Raw genomic sequence first — 16,477 nt, forward strand, 5'->3', positions numbered from 1 at the left:
CTCTATTTCTGTCACTCTCCTAATCTACAGTGCCACTCTCTCCTTTATTCTTGCTGCTGCCAGTATCCACTGTCTGTTTGAATCCAGCTCACCCCCAACACACATCTACACACTCACTCACACATGCATGGAAAGGTCTGCCATTTAAAAATATATGAAAACCCTGCCTCATCAACACTTGTCTCTGTCTTGATAATTAAGCTACTTTAATCTCATAATAGAAGGAGTTTGGAGGCTTGAGAAGAAAGTGAAAGCAGCTATAAGGCTTAAGTATAACTTGCATAATATAATTCCAAAAATACAGCTCTGCAGACACACCCTTAGCCACAGACTGAATGTTACATTCAAACCACTATAGTTCCCCACTAAGACAGCAAGTAGCAACTGCTCACAGAGTGAAACAGACAAATAACTTCAATGTCAGTCACAATCAAATAAGTAGGGACTAGATAATTAGAAGGTTGGTTGATGGATAGTAAAGCTGGCAGGTATTGTATTTTAGCTCGGTAAGCAGCGTGTTCCTGGTGACTAATCACACATCTTGTATTTTCCTGTCTTTTCCTATTATGGAGTCGTCCTCCAGAGGAGTCAGGTTTCTGTTGCAATGGTGCACAATTCTGCCTAAATACCAGAATCCCAGCAGAACTCGCTGTACACTTCAAACCCCTTCCTGTCTGTCTAAGGGATGACAAGGGACCTGCTAGAAGCTACCTTCGCTTCCATGACAGCATTTCAAACCCTCGAACTTACTTCCTTCCCACCCACTGCTCTGTGACACGATGGCACTTACCTGATTGTGTCATTTACACACAAGTGTCATCATTCAGCTGAGTACAGTGACAGTCCCACAGGAGTTACAGGCTTAGCTCAAGGGCACAATGGCAGTGGCTATCCGTCTTGTGTGCTGGACGCATAGGTTACAGTGGTTACACCTGCTTCACAAATGGAACCCCAAGCTATATAAGACATTCATATAGCATAGCTTCAAGCAGGTGTCATGAACATAGCTCTCTGCTCTATTGTTCTCAACCCTTCAATCCCAATCAGTTATAAATAATCTGCAAATGGCTTTCATTCCAGTTTCATTTAAGCAAGGAACCCATTTTCCACTTGTGTAATCATTTACATATTTAGCAGATGCTTTTATATGCACCAACTTATAATTGAGCTGAGCTGTTGAGGGTTAAGGGCCTTGCTCAAGAGTCCAGCAGTGGCAGGTTTACAGTATTGGGATTCAAACGTACAAACTGCTGAGCGGTAATACAGTAATCCTTAACCACTGAGCCACCACTGTCCCAGTCAGTCCTAACAGGTTCGCTCCTGCTTTAGTTATAACAAACCACAACAGCCCCTTGTGTATAATATTGCAGACCCCTGCTTTAAATGATGAAGCTATAGCTGAAGCTGAGCATGTGATTGGCTGAAGCTTTGCCACTTCACTTTCCCTGCTCCGGTCAATCTGCCAGCTTCATCCACTGATCATACTGCACATACTATATTAGGTATGAATAAGAGTTGTTAATAGACTGGTATTAATGTCACCAGCAGAGTGGACGACCCCTCTCATGGACTTTTCACCTATCTGCCATCTTGTAGAAGGTACCAGAGCATCTATGCCACCAGCATAAGACTCTGCAACAGATACTTCCCTGAGGAAGTCAGAATGCTCAACACACTGCTGCCTGTCAACACTCGCCTGAACAAATCTAAACCTCCCAACAGCTACGATTGAACATCCATCACTGGCCAATAGCACTTCATAACCCACACTTTATAATTGCACCTATTGGACACTTTGTTATAATGATTCTTATTGCTGCTACTACAATCAATTGCTGCTATCACAGTCAATAGTTTACAGACAATTTTTGCACTACTTTTTTCCACAGAGAACTCTTTCTCTTGTCCTGTCTAGTTGGCTTTCACTGTCTTGTGTACTGCATTTATTGTTTTGTATATTTATTGTATTGTGTGCACTTGTCTCACATTATCACCAGTTGTTCATTTGCACTTTATGTAGTCCTGTGTACTGTGCCACTGTATTGTTATGTGTGGTACCATGGTCCTGGGGAAAAATCATTTTGTTCCAATGTATACAGGTTATACAGTGGAATGGCTATGAAAAACACTTATTTTTCCTGGTAGTTTTTATCTATAGTGGTAGAAATGGGAATGTCACCTTATGTCATCTCTATGAGAAAACATTTCTATTGTGTTTCCACAAAAATTTTTGTTTTGTGTTTTTTTATGCTTTGAGTTGTGGTAATTTCGTAGTAACCATCCAGACTGCCTGTAACCTAAAATCAGCAATAGTGGCATGCGTGACCAGTGTGTCAAACTAAAGTTGATTCCCAGGCCCAGGGCAATTGCACAAGTTCCCCTTTTGAGTATTGGTTCCTTTCAGGGTATCTTCCTTATTGTAATTCAAATACATTTTTCCTTTCTTCCGCAGCTTCTGGCTTGCACAATGAGCATGTAGTCCAGTGACGATACCTATTATGAAAAGCTCTCTCCAAATACAATTACTACACGGATATCTACAGGTTAAGGTGAACAGAGAGAATGAATAGAGAGAGCGATGATGAGCTGCTCAGCACAGTACCACAGAGCGCAAAGAACACTGTAGCGCTCGAGGGATTGGCCCAGGACCTGACTACTCCTAATTAAAGACAAAGAGAGATAAAATGAGGGATAAAAAGAAAGGTAGCAAGAGAAGGAGATATAATAAGATATAGCAAGATATAATAAGAATAAGATGAGTAGCATAATTAATTATAACATATTTCACGTCTTACAAGAAGATAAGACTCTTAATCACACACCTCCCCACTGCAGAGTCACAAATGAAGCGAGATAATAAGAAAGAAACAAAGGAAGAGAAAGAGCGCACTCATATCCTGCTGCTACACATAAACTCTTGAGTGTGTGATCTATTAACAGCGCTTTGCATCATATTCTTTCTCTGTTCTTTTTCTACAGCAAAACCAGTTGCTATCGCATTCACTTAACAAAGTACCACTGGACTCATTGCTATGGCAACAGACGCTGGCGGTCACCCATCCTCTGTCACGCAAGAGAGCTGTGTTTCAAACCTTGTTGTCTTTACAATACATCATATCCTCTCAAAGCCATTCTAATAGCCGATTCCAATCACTCGCTTTCTTTAGGGCTGCAGTTCTATGGTTACCTAATCAGATTTCCAATAACCGGACTACAAATCATATCGAAGCTCAATGTCAGTCTAAAACCCAAATGCCCAAGTGGAAAAGCCCTCAGACAAGTCTAGGAAGCAGCAACCGAGCTGCGGCCACACAGATCAACGACATGAAGCTAAAGGTTGGGCTGATAAAACTTGGGTAAGAGAACACTTTTAAAATCACATACAGTATATGATCATGGAGGAGTTCAGAATTGACTGAACTTCTTTTTGACCATTAGTGCATGCCATATGTAGATCTTACTCTCTTAATGTGGTAGACTAATGACCGGCCTGCGTGTACGCCCTTGGAGACTGCTGCCCGGCATCAGAGAGGGGAGTATGATTACAGTGAGTCCGAATGTGAGGGCTCTAATCATGTGAGCAACCGGCAGTGTGTAACGTCCACATCCCTACATCTCTGCACTCTAATTAGAGCACTGAACAGGGTGTGTACATATACACTCCATGTGTGTAATGATATAGGTTGACATTCATACTAGTAGGTAAAGGGGAATAATGAAAAATATTGATTTGAATGGATATTGATGGAGGAATGAAGGAAGGGAGAAAAATACAAAGTGGTACTGAGGGAGTATGAGGAAGAGCAAGTGAATGAAAAGCAAAAGGTTAGCCTTTTTTTTTTTTTCATTTGCAGCAACCTTTTTTCCAAATGAAGTATTAGTCTGTAGCATTTATGTGTCTATTATTGTAACTCCAAATTATATATTGGGTCATAAATACATGGCTCCTAAACAGCAAAAAACAATTGAAATAGATTAATCTACCATTTTCATGTGGATTTAAACATATAGTGGAGTGGCTATTGTGTGTTACGGTTTAAATTACTACCATGATCTACTGATACTTGACAAGGTTCTTTTTATAGTTGCACAGTTTTCCATTTAATTTACATTTTTCCAATTAAAACCCCACTGTTCAGCTCATATTGTGCACAAAACGGGCTCAATGGCTTAAAGCTATCATGTCTTTTATGCAAATTATTAGAGAATAACATGGAATACGTTTAGCCTCAGCATGTGTGTGCTAAGCTAGCCAGAGAGCCATCTTAGTTCATGTTTGAACAGTAGTTAAGGTTCTCATGGCATATTTTGAAAGATTTGGCTACTGTTAGATTAACAGATACAAAAAACAACAACAAGACAACAACAAATATTTGTGTTTACCTGCAACTTCATGTTCATTGCTAGCAGATAACTAGCTTGCTAGTTATGTAAGTTAAGAGGAAGATAAGGGGGCATTACTAGGGCAACACATATTGTTGTATGCATTATTGCACATATGTTCTGTGGGTACTTACAATGGCTTGATTATTCAAAGCAGTGTTGGCCAGAGAAGCATTGATTTGTTTTGCCATGCTAATACTTTAATCTGAATAAGTGCAGCAGTGCAACAGCTTCAATACTGACTCTTTCCTCTTATGCATAAAAATGACCCTACTTTCATACTGAACTATTCTTTTGCATGGTGCCTGTTAATTCCTGAACTCGGATACCAAACATTTATCCTGTTGCGTCATCCCAGCATGAATAGAGCATTTTCTCTTGAGAGCCATTACCATGCTTACATGACACACTCCTTCATAAAGCATGATGGTACTTATTCACTTGTGAGAGACGTACCTGCTCAGAAACATAATTTAGAGATAGACAGAGAGACAAGAAGGGTGGGTGGACCTTCTTTTTTATTTTCCTTTCTCTATGTTTACAAAAAGCAATGGGATCAAAGATGCTATGATGTTGCAATAAATCTGGATGAAGGGCTATGCTTTCTGAGACTACACTCTTTTTTGAGGAAAAAAAAAAAAGCACAAGAGGTGGCATTTGACAAGGTATAAAATGTTCAAAATGCAGGTCTCAGACAAGAAACTTTGAGCTTCACACAGTCAAACACACACACACACACACGCATGTAGAGGAAAGTAGCGGAGAGGAGGGTTTCTAACTTCAAGTGTGTGTGTGTGTGTGTGTGTGTGTGTGTGTGTGTGTGTGTGTGTGTGTGTGTGTGTGTTTACTGGGTCAGGCTGTAGATGGTGAACAGGTTGCTGAGCAGTTTGGAGCAGGAGGAGTCTCCCCGTCATGAAGCATCACCCGAGGGGCCATGCTCTACTTTTACACACACACACATACACACACACACAGAGCTCTGCACATAACTTCACAGAGTTATGAGCTCTTTGGGTATTTCTGGTGTGGATTTAGGCTCGGCTTGGGGAGTGCTTTCTGGGTCACTCTGAAGAAAAGAGAGGACAAGATGAACAGAGACCACAGAACTAAAGTATGTGTGTGTGTGTGTGTGTGTGTGTGTGTGTGTGTGTGTGTGTGTGTGTGTGTGTGTGTGTGTGTGTGTGTGTGTGTGTTTAAGTGAAGCAGAGAAAGATAAGAAGTAGAGATGCATTTTCCATATGATACTATGATCATGAACTGATAATCAAATACTGATCAGATACACTGCAAAAAAAAAGTCATCTTAGCAAAGTGAAAATATTTTGAATATAGTTAAATGTATCTAGTATTTCATATCATTACAATAAACCAAACGTAAGATCATCAAACCTATTTCTGGACGTTATTACTCATTTCAAGCTTGTGCTTTTCTTACTCTATTGGCAGGTCAAGTTGCTTCTTTCTAGAAATAAATGTTTAAATTATCTGCCGACAGAACAAGACTGCAGTATTTCAAGTACAAATGTCTTGAAATAGGTTTCACAATCTTATATTTGCTTTATTATAATATTATAATAGAAAATACTAGATAAACATGACTATATTCGAGGTATTTCCACTTGCTAGTATGTCATATTTTTGCAGTGTACTCATTTCTGTCACTTGAATTTCAATTTAAAAACAAAAGTTTAATGATTTGTGTATTCAACATTATTTCTTTGTGCTTAAGATGAGAGATAGTGCACCTAAATAAGCCACTTGACCTTGACACTGCACAGGAAGCATACACAACCAGCAACTTCTTCACAGTAACTGAGTGGAACGTGTAAGGTCAGTAAGGTCAACATGAACACACTGCTCTAAAAACACAAGTTTAAGTCCTGATAATGCCATAGCAAAATCCACAACACAGTTTTTGCACAGCATAATTGGCCATACTCTTGCTTTTGTGTGAGAAATGTTCTTTCTATGTCGAACAGAGTGACGCACGCCATTCACGGGCATCTGTGAGCTTATGTATATGGAATTCATGCATGTTCAGCTCCCCTATGATGTTGCATGAGTGACAGTTCAAAAAGATGCCGTGGACGGGTTCACACGTCTCAAAGGAAGAAAGAGTTAGCTGTCGCCCTCCCCGGGGATGCAACAGAGGAGAACTAGATACTGTGCTGAAATTAGAAATCAAAAAATTACAAGCAAAAGGGGTCAAAATTGAAAAATCAAAAATGTAAAATAAATAAAAAAATAAATCACATACTCTGAAATGTTGGATTTGACTAGAAAATATGAAATCTGATTCAATATCAAGATCTGTGTGTACCTAAATAGAGAGGATTTGGAGGAGAGAGATTAAAGAACCGGAGTGTGAGACTGTGTAAAAAGGGTCAAAAGGGAGAAAGTACAAAATAAACAAGACCACACAAAAAGGTGTTTGTGTGTAAACTGGAATAGCTGAGAATTTGAGCGTGAAAGTCACTACTGAGGATCAGAGGACTTAAGTGATGGAAAATGCAAGAAGTGTGTGTACTTCAGTGTATGTATGTGTGTGTGTGTGCATTTCTAAACATTCTCCATGATGTAAGTGTGATAAATTGCATGGAATGAGGGATTTACTCCTAAGCCTGGTTTTAAATCTGTACCTGGTGTGAAGGACAGAGGGATTTCATACACACCCTGCACTAGTATTACATTTTTCTACCACTTCTACTACTTCCTATTTCGTCCTGTCAACACTACAGATTTCCACTGAGACTGGACAAATCCAGTCTCAACAATCTCTTTACTTCACACACATGCATGCACACACACACACACACACACACACACACACACACACACACACACACACACACACACAATGAACTTTTTCAATCTACCCACTCACAATAGCAGACAGAAATACACAGGCCTGCACTAGTTTATCTAAAAGTCTCGAATGTGAAGAGTGTGAGAGGGGAAAGTCTGAGGGAAGCGAGTGTTAATGAAAAGAGCAAGAGGTGGGAGATTGGATGCAGACGACGATGAAGGGAGAGATGAGGCTTACTGTATATCATCGAGCCTCATTGGTTCGTGCAGAGAGCAGGAATATGCAGGAGAGATAGGATAACGCTAGAATGAATAAAAGACAGGCAGCGAGGGAGAGAGCTGAGGCAGGGGGCTGATGAAGGCCTGCGGGAGGATAATGAAAGACAGGACTGAAAGGGGATCACCGGGGAAATCGGGAATGGAAAAGAGGAAAATGTGGACAGAGGAAGACTGTATTAGACAGTAAGAGGCAAGCAGAGGTAGGAAAAGAGAAAGATGGAGACAAAAAGAGAGCAGAACAAAGAGGTGGTATGAAAATAGACAGACATCAACAGCGACAGCTACAAACACAAAGTAATGCCTGTAATCTTCAGATCTGTCTCTGTTCCTCTGTGCCTAATCAATCTCGAGATACCTGCTTACCAAGATGCTGCTACAAAGATTTCTCTCTCTCTTTCTCTCTCTCTCTCTCTTTCCTCCCCTGCAATTGCTCATTCAATTTGTATTTATTTCTAACGTTCTCTGCAGCTGTTGCTCCAGCGGGTCACATTTCCCTTGCTTTTCACTTAATTTATATGATGTCCATATTGTTTGGGACGTCACACTCAGGACACGGAGATTGAATTATACTACCACGTAGTTGTTGATGAACGTTTTAACAAAGCAAAACTAACAAGTACACAGGTATTTATTAGCATGCTCACACATATCTCATTTTTTCACCATTTCTATAGTAACAGCTACATCACGAAGACAGATTATATTTAATGTAGCCTAACAATAAGTAAAATATTACTTCAAAAATAAGGCAAGGCATGTTGTTTAACAAGGAAAATGGATAAACACATAATCGTAATAAAAATGAGTTCAGAAGGGGCTTATTTATTGTTTAGTTCACCATTGTTAGCTAGCTAGTTAAACAGGGCAATGTAACTGTTAATGCTGCATTTGGAACTTGAAAAGTCGATCTAAACGTGTTCCATGCTTTGTCTCAGAAAAACACGGATGCCCAGAGCAAGTTCATATTTGTATGCCTAGTCTCTGAATTTAATAAACATATTAATAAGGTCTCCATACATTATTTATGTGTGAATAATAACCAGAAATTATATATAACGTCTTTGCACACTTTTTCAGAAAAGAGACGCTACATATCAAGTAAAATCAAGTTTTATCAAGTTGTAAATAATGCAAAAGAGTTCTGTTTATTGTTGAAAAAGTGATGTTGTTGGGACATCAGGCTTGATTATGGCAGAGAACTCAATCAAGGTAGATGTTGCCCGAGTTCCTGATTTGAAAGGACTATCACATTGCACTTCTGTCGGAGGTCGGATTTTTCTAAGAGTACAGTGTATTACAGCATAACAATCTTTACTTTAGGGTAAGGTTATATAGGGTGTAGTGTAGTTAAATAGTGGTTAAATATAGTGTATTACAGCATAACAATCTTTACTTTAGGGTAAGGTTATATAGGGTGTAGTGTAGTTAAATAGTGGTTAAATATAGTGTATTACAGCATAACAATCTTTACTTTAGGGTAAGGTTATATAGGGTGTAGTGTAGTTAAATAGTGGTTAAATATAGTGTATTACAGCATAACAATCTTTACTTTAGGGTAAGGTTATATAGGGTGTAGTGTAGTTAAATAGTGGTTAAATAGTGTAGTTAAATGGTGGTTTGGCGGTTATGGCTCTGGGTTACTGATCAGAAGGTCGGGAGTTCAGGCCCCAGCACTGCCAAGCTGCCACTGTTGGGCACTTGAGCAAGGCCCTTAACCCTCTCCGCTCCAGGGTCGCTGTATCATGGCTGACCCCAACCTCCTAACATGCTGGGGTATGTGAAGAGAAGAATTCCACTGTGCTGTAATGTATACATGACCAATAAAGACTTATATAGGGTGTAGGTAATATTTCCCACCTTGTTTATTTAGCTAGCTAACATTAACTAGCTAGTGTTTCTAATGTTTATGAAACTAATGCATACTGGTCATGTCTCTTCTGACCAAATAGTTTATTTTAATTTGACACTCCAAGTCACTGATGGGACGGCTTCCGTGGTGTTCAGTGAGGTATAGTTAGGAATATAAGCAGACAATAACATTAATGCTAAATAGCTAAGCAGCTAACTTTAATCTAACTATCTAGCTACCTACAGTCTTTGAGGTGGCTCTTACTGTGCATACTGTGCATGTAACCTGTAATCTACTTACTGTGTCCTTTCACTGTGTCCTGTGAGGTACTGCTACTGGTAATTGCTTGATGTTTTTCAAAGTTATCTGTTGAGTACAATTGAGCTTTTTTGTCTTCCTTTCAAATCAACTCAGTATTTGCCTGAGAGTGACGTCACAAGCAATATGGCTGACATGATGTGAATAATCCTGCATGTATTTAATATGTGCACGAACACACGCACACACACACACACACACACACACACACACACACACACACACACACACACACACACACATTTACATTTATGGCATTTGGCAGATGCCCTTATCCAGAGCGACTTATATTTATTTCATTTATACAACTGAGCAATTGAGGGTTAAGGGCCATGCCCAAGGGCCCAACAGTGGCAGCTTGGCGGTGCTGGGGCTAGAAGTCCTGATCAGTAACCCAGAGCTTTTAACCATTGAGCCACCTCTGCCACACACACACACACACACACACAGAAATTGATGCTGTTTTTAAACTCTGCTGCCACTAACAAACAGACAAACACATGCAGTCTATTGCTACTAACACCTTATTGAATCTCAATGCTGTATCTCTGAATCTGCTGTTTATCTGAAAAAATGTCTACACCTTCAGATGAGAGTGAACATTACTCATGGAGACTTATTCACACACACACACACACACACACACACACACACACACACACACACACACACACATACACACACACACACACACACACACACACACACACACGTACACAGTCTCCCAAGAAAACACTCTAAAAATAACCCAAACCCTTATGCCACAGTGTCTTGGCTCAAAAACAATTCTGACAGATGCTTGAAAACCCCAACCACACACAAACAAATAAACACACCTTTAAACAAACACACACACTCTCTCTCTCTCTCTCACACACACACACACACACACACACACACACACACACACACACACACACACACACACACACAGAGTAAACAGTCCAAAGGATTAACAAAAATAAAAATAAATACATATACACATACAAGCATTTTCCTACTTACATGGTTTCGTCATTTTTGAACTCCAGTTTTCCAGAAGCTTCCTCATAGTCTTCTCCGCCACGGGCTGTACCATCGATGGTGCGGTAGGGGACAGCGACAAGACCCCGGGCGCCAGACGTCCTCTGGACCTTCACCTGCATGATGCCCACACTCTCGCTGACCCTTGCCGACTCGCTCTCAAATGTGAAGATTCCAGCATGGTCATCGTCGTAGATGGTCACCGTGGCCATGTGAGCCTCTCCCAGAGCCGCCTTCAGAGCCGGAGTGCCCCCATCCGCCAGGTGACCGTCGGTCCCGTCCACAATGCGTGGGTTGCTCAGGTGCACGTAGAAGTACTCGTCCTCCTCAAAGATGTCATCATCAATTATGCCCACAGTCACTTCTTTAAGGGTCTCTCCAGGCTTGAAGACCAGAGTGCCTTCAGCAAATTCATAATCAGAGCCAGCATTGGCAGTGCCATCTTCTGTACGAAAGTCAACCTATGGTGATACAAAGGTCAGAGGACAATGAGAGGGATAGATGCAGATGTTCTACCGATACTGTTAAGCAAATCAAAAGTATGGGGAGGAATGTAAAGGGAGGGGATATATTATAATTTATTATATTATATTATCCATCCACCCATCCATCTTCTATACCGCTTATGCTTCTTCATGGTCACGGGGAACCTGGAGCCTATCCCAGGGAACATCAGGCACAAGGCGGGGTACACCCTGGACAGACATTATATTATATTATATTATATTATTTATTAGTAGCTTAGAGGACTATGGGGGAAAATGATAAGACCACATAAGTAGGCAAATATCCTTTGTATCATTAAATCTCTTAAAGACATCATGATTTGGGGATTCCTGATTATTTTATCTCTGCTGAATTTTGGTTATATACATTCTTTGGTTACATTTGCTCAAAAGGGGTTCTACTGGAGCCTTAATAAAAAATATTGTTGATATACACTAAGATCATTACATTACATTGATCAGTTCATAATTATTCAATAGCTTCGAGGCTCTGGTTGCTGATCGGAAGGTTGGGGGTACAAGCCCCAAGCACTGCCAAACTGCCACTGTTGGGCCCTTGAGCAAGGCCCTTAACCCTCTCTGCTCTTGGGGTGCTGTATCATGGCTGACCCTGCGCTCTGACCCCAGCTTCCTAACATGCTGGGGTATGTGAAGAGAACAATTTCACTGTGTATATGTATATGTGATCAATAAAGATTCATAATCATTATCATGATTCAGGTTGCAATAAAAGTCTTACTTTGACCTGAAAATGCAATCAATTGGTTGCATGGTATTTGTCCTGAAGAAGTTAAAGTCTGAATAAAGTCACCTTTACAGTGCACCCTGCATCTCCCCCATGCCTCGCCACTGTGAGTTTCAGCAGGCCACAGTTTTCAAAGCACTGGTAGACTGCAGGCTCAAACTCTAGGAGTGTGGTGTAAGGGTCGTCCTCCTGCTCCCGTGTCTCTCCGCTGCTCACCACCTTCCGGGCCTGATCAGCTGCATGTTTCTTCAGAATGTTCCCTGCCCCGGTCATCATCCGTGTGGCCTGGATACGGTAAAATGCTCGGCTCTTCTGCTGCTGCATCAGCACCTGAGAGTAAGACCATGAAATAACATACTGTTATTTCATATAAAGTCAGAAAAATAGTCAGATAAAATGCAGATAGACTCAGAAAAGAAAGCTTCTTATTGTGGGATGTCTTGTTGCACATCTTGTGTAAGAGCTTTATCTATGATTTATCTGTCCAGATGTACAGAATCTTCCTGTAATGCCACTATGAACTCAGCCATACCTGATAGTTGGCCATCTCTATAAGCTGCTCCATGTCTTTATCTGGGTGTCTCTGCTTGAGCTCCTTCAGTGTCCTGGCCATGTCTCTCCTGGCCTCATCCTCATGATCACGTCCAACTAGTCCATCCTCTCCTCCCAGCATTCCATCCAGGTGGGCTGCCATGCCGTCCAGCTCCAACATGTCCATCTTGTTGAAGGTTGTCTCTTTCACTCCTTCATCCCCTCCTTCTGTCTCCACCACAATGCCATGGCTCTTGTCGGCACGGTAGTGCTTGCGATTGTACTTGTAAAAGAAGAGGCGGCGGTCGGCGACCCACGCCTGCACCACGCACACGGGGAAAAACAAGAAGGTGAGCACAGCCTCCCAGACCTCCACCTCACCAGGGGATATGAGACAGAGGATGACATAGAGCCAAACATAGGCAAAGATACTCCATGCCGCTGTCACAAAGAAGACTCGCAGGTGCTTGACCTTCCTTGTCTCACCATCAGGCACCACATAGACACAGAGGCCAATGATGACAAACATGTTGAAAGCAGCACTTCCCACAATGGTGCTTGGGCCAAGATCTCCAGCCTCAAAATGGTGCCCACACACCTCAATGACTGAAAGCAGAATCTCAGGAGCTGAAGATCCAAGAGCCATAAGGGTTAAGTTGGAGACGGTCTCATTCCAGATGCGCACTGTAGCTGTGCAGGTCTCACCATTGGGCCTCTTGATGGTGATCTCCTTTTCTTGGGAGGTGATTACCTCAATGGAAGACATAAAGCGATCTGCAATGATAGACATCCCTAGGAACATATACACCAGGGCCACAAAGTAGACGATGGAGCGAGCCACCTTATCACCCACTGAGGGATTCTGAGGGTTCCATACTGGTAAGATCACACCCTCAGAGCAGACAGCACCTTGGGAACAGTTGGCACTGGAGGAGAGTAGGTCATTTGAGACAGCATTTGAGGGGACAGAGAAAGAGATAAGAAAAAGTAAAGGGAAAAGGAAACAGAGGGTTTGGGGGGTGAGATGCATGGTTCAGGATCGTCAGTCCTCCAGAGCAGCTGTTAAGATCTTCTCTGTTGGGTCGAGCTCTGAAGAAACAAAAAGAAAGAGATTGAACGTGATACAATCTCAATACATTTCCAATAGCATTGGTCTAGAAACCAATTCAATAGGAAGGTTTCAGTAATTATTCAATGTTACAGTTAGTGATATTACAGTTACTGAAGACAGTGGTCATAAAAATGTCAGTGCTGATCTTGACCCATCTGCATTCCACCATCAGAGATTTTATGCAACCCTTTGCCTAATGTGTTTTAAAGCATGTTGTGTTTTGCTTTGCATCTGGTTGGAATGCCACCTCAATACATCAATGTCTCCACTCCTGGATGTAATGTCAAATTTTCCAAAAAGCTTCATAATCTGATATTTAAAGAGCCTGTGGAAGGTTTCTGGCCCTTTCCTTTATCTGTTGCCATTGATCCCCCAAGTTTCATCCTCCCTTCACCTATCTTCCATGCCCCTGTCACATCACCAGCTCTTCACTCACCCTCTTCCATATGTCAACACCTCTTTCTTTATTCCCCTGCTGCAAAATACTTGTTTCATTATTGTCTGCCAAGTTTTTTAAAGTGTACTGTAATATAATACACACTCCCTAAATTGTTGTTGTTGGTCTCTCTCTCTCTCTCTCTCTCTCTCTCTCTCTCTCTCTCTCTCTCTCTTCTCTTGTCCTTGGGGCACAACAGTGGAGATTTGAGTGCTTCTGACAGAATGCACACTGTCTGGCCATTGATGACATTTCACGAGTCTGACGTACACACACACACACACACACACACACACACACACACACACACACACACACAGACACACACACACTATATACCATGCTAGTTTCACTGCACTTCACTGTTTATTGATTTATATTTTGAACAATAATAGTATTTCCTAAAATTAAATCAACCTGTAAATGTTACGTCCTTCATCCTCGCACACACACACACACACACACACACACACACACACACACACACACACACACACACACACACACACACACATATGCGCTCTCTCTCTCTCTCTGTGACTCTGGGCTACTGTTATTAATCAAATGAACTCCATTTTGCATGTGGTGGGTGGCTAAAAGCCTGTATGTGAGCATATTTATGAATATATAAACAGATATATACATGAGGCCCAGCAGCAGCAAGATATACCATTTCAGCACTATGCTTGTGTGTGTGTGTGTGTGTGTGTGTGTGTGTGTGTGTGTGTGTGTGTGTGTGTGGCAGGCAGCCTGGGAGCACACTTGGGTCTGTTTCCCTCTAAAGCCACTTAAATACAAAACAGCTTATACAGAAGAAAACAAGAAAGATAGTTTCATTTCTTTCTCAAAAACTCACCAATATTCCGTCACCATACTCCAGCCACAGTAGCAGTTTACACCAATCACTCTGTTCAAAAGTTTACACCCCCCTGGCTCTTAATGCATCGTGTTACCTTCTAGAGAATCAGTGAATATTTGCACCTTCTGTAATAGTCGTGTACGAGTCCCTCAGGTGTCTTCAGTGTGAAAAGATGGATCTCAACATCATATAGTCGCTGTTGGAAAGGGGTCAAATATGCAGAAGATGCTGGAAAAGTAAATAATGTGCGGGACCTGGAGGATTTTTCTGAAGAACAGTGGGCAGTGTAACTGCTCAGGACAAACAAGGGACTCGTGAACAACTACCACAAAACATAAACACAGTCGTTGATCACCCAGGTAACAACACAATATTAATATTCAAGCGTATGTAAACTTTTGGACTGGTCCATTTGTGTAAATTCAGTTATTATTGTGTTTTGTGGACTACATGTAAACATCTGTTATGTGGAATAGCTTATTCAGGGCAATGCTAAATAAACAACAAAATGCTATTTTTATGATCCTTTTTTTTTTTTTTTAAAGATTAACATTTTGCAGATTCTGCAATGCGTATGTAAACTTATGACCTCACCTGTGACATCAGCGACCTGTCATGTTAGAGTGTTCACAGAGACGGGAAAAAATTATGAACCACACAAGGTGTCAGGCTGAATCCTGAAAGGTAAAATATTCTATATTTTATATCATTTGCAGGATGCCTTAAAAGAACCCTACAACAGAGTGTTTCCTGTCTAAGACGCTTTATACCTTTAACTATCCAGAGAATGCTGAGAGAGACTTTTAAGAGTTATCGCAACTACCGCAAACAGACTATCTAAAGCACATGCACATTTGTATGTTGTGTAAGTATTATGTATGTGTGTGTTATTATATTCACTACACAGGATGAAAAGCACTCTACTCAATGCACTCTGCATTAATATTTCCCTTTTTGTCTCTCTACAGAAATCTCCTAACACTGTTCTTCTCCCTGTCCTCATCAATCAGTAAAAGCAATGTTTAACTACTGTACCACACACACATACACACACACACACACAACCTCACAGCAAGCACATTCATGCCTATGCATGGTGAACGTTAGGTTCAATAGCATTTGCTACTAAAAATAATAAATTCACCACAGTGCTACTAGTCTACTGCTAACTGAGGGTCGACCTTGCATTGTGTAAACAGATCCGACTCGATAAAAATGTGTATAATTGCATTTCCCTTCACGGTGTATAATGTAGTATACTGAACCATGTAATCTATCTCGGCAGGGGGGAAAAGATACAAAAAAGTCATGCACCAGGACATTTTTCACTCCAGTGCAGATACTGTATATATAAAATGTCCAATGAACCTCTTTTGTTAATGTGTATCATTGCATCTGGATGAAGAAATATTTTGCCCGTATAAACAAGTGTGTAGTGGTGCACAAAACAGCCAAAACTAGAATGAAACCAAAAACCCAGTGCTGGACTCCTTACAAATTTGAATATAGGCATCAATACAGGACAGGTTTATCACACACAAAGCAGGAGCATAATCATCACAAAGTGTTTTACTGACAAACAATTATTGTCACAGCAAGTAGTTAATATGGACTGCAAAAAGAAAATGTTAA

At 41.0% G+C, this 16,477-nt stretch overlaps 1 protein-coding gene across 2 annotated transcripts in view; it reads right to left on the reverse strand.

The window, feature by feature from the left end:
- Positions 1 to 16,477, reverse strand: part of slc8a4b (solute carrier family 8 member 4b) — a 66,222-nt gene that overhangs the window by 18,862 nt on the left and 30,883 nt on the right. For both annotated transcript variants that reach the window (XM_053681762.1, XM_053681763.1), the window contains 3 exons: positions 12,441 to 13,528; positions 11,975 to 12,238; positions 10,640 to 11,118 (listed from right to left, as the gene is read on the reverse strand). In XM_053681762.1, the coding sequence (XP_053537737.1) occupies positions 10,640 to 11,118; positions 11,975 to 12,238; positions 12,441 to 13,469 (1,772 nt within the window). In that variant the 5' untranslated portion in view covers positions 13,470 to 13,528. The remainder of the gene's footprint in view (positions 1 to 10,639; positions 11,119 to 11,974; positions 12,239 to 12,440; positions 13,529 to 16,477) is intronic.

The sequence above is a fragment of the Ictalurus punctatus genome, chromosome 7 (genome assembly GCF_001660625.3).
Source record: "Ictalurus punctatus breed USDA103 chromosome 7, Coco_2.0, whole genome shotgun sequence".
Classification (NCBI taxonomy): Eukaryota; Metazoa; Chordata; class Actinopteri; order Siluriformes; family Ictaluridae; genus Ictalurus; species Ictalurus punctatus.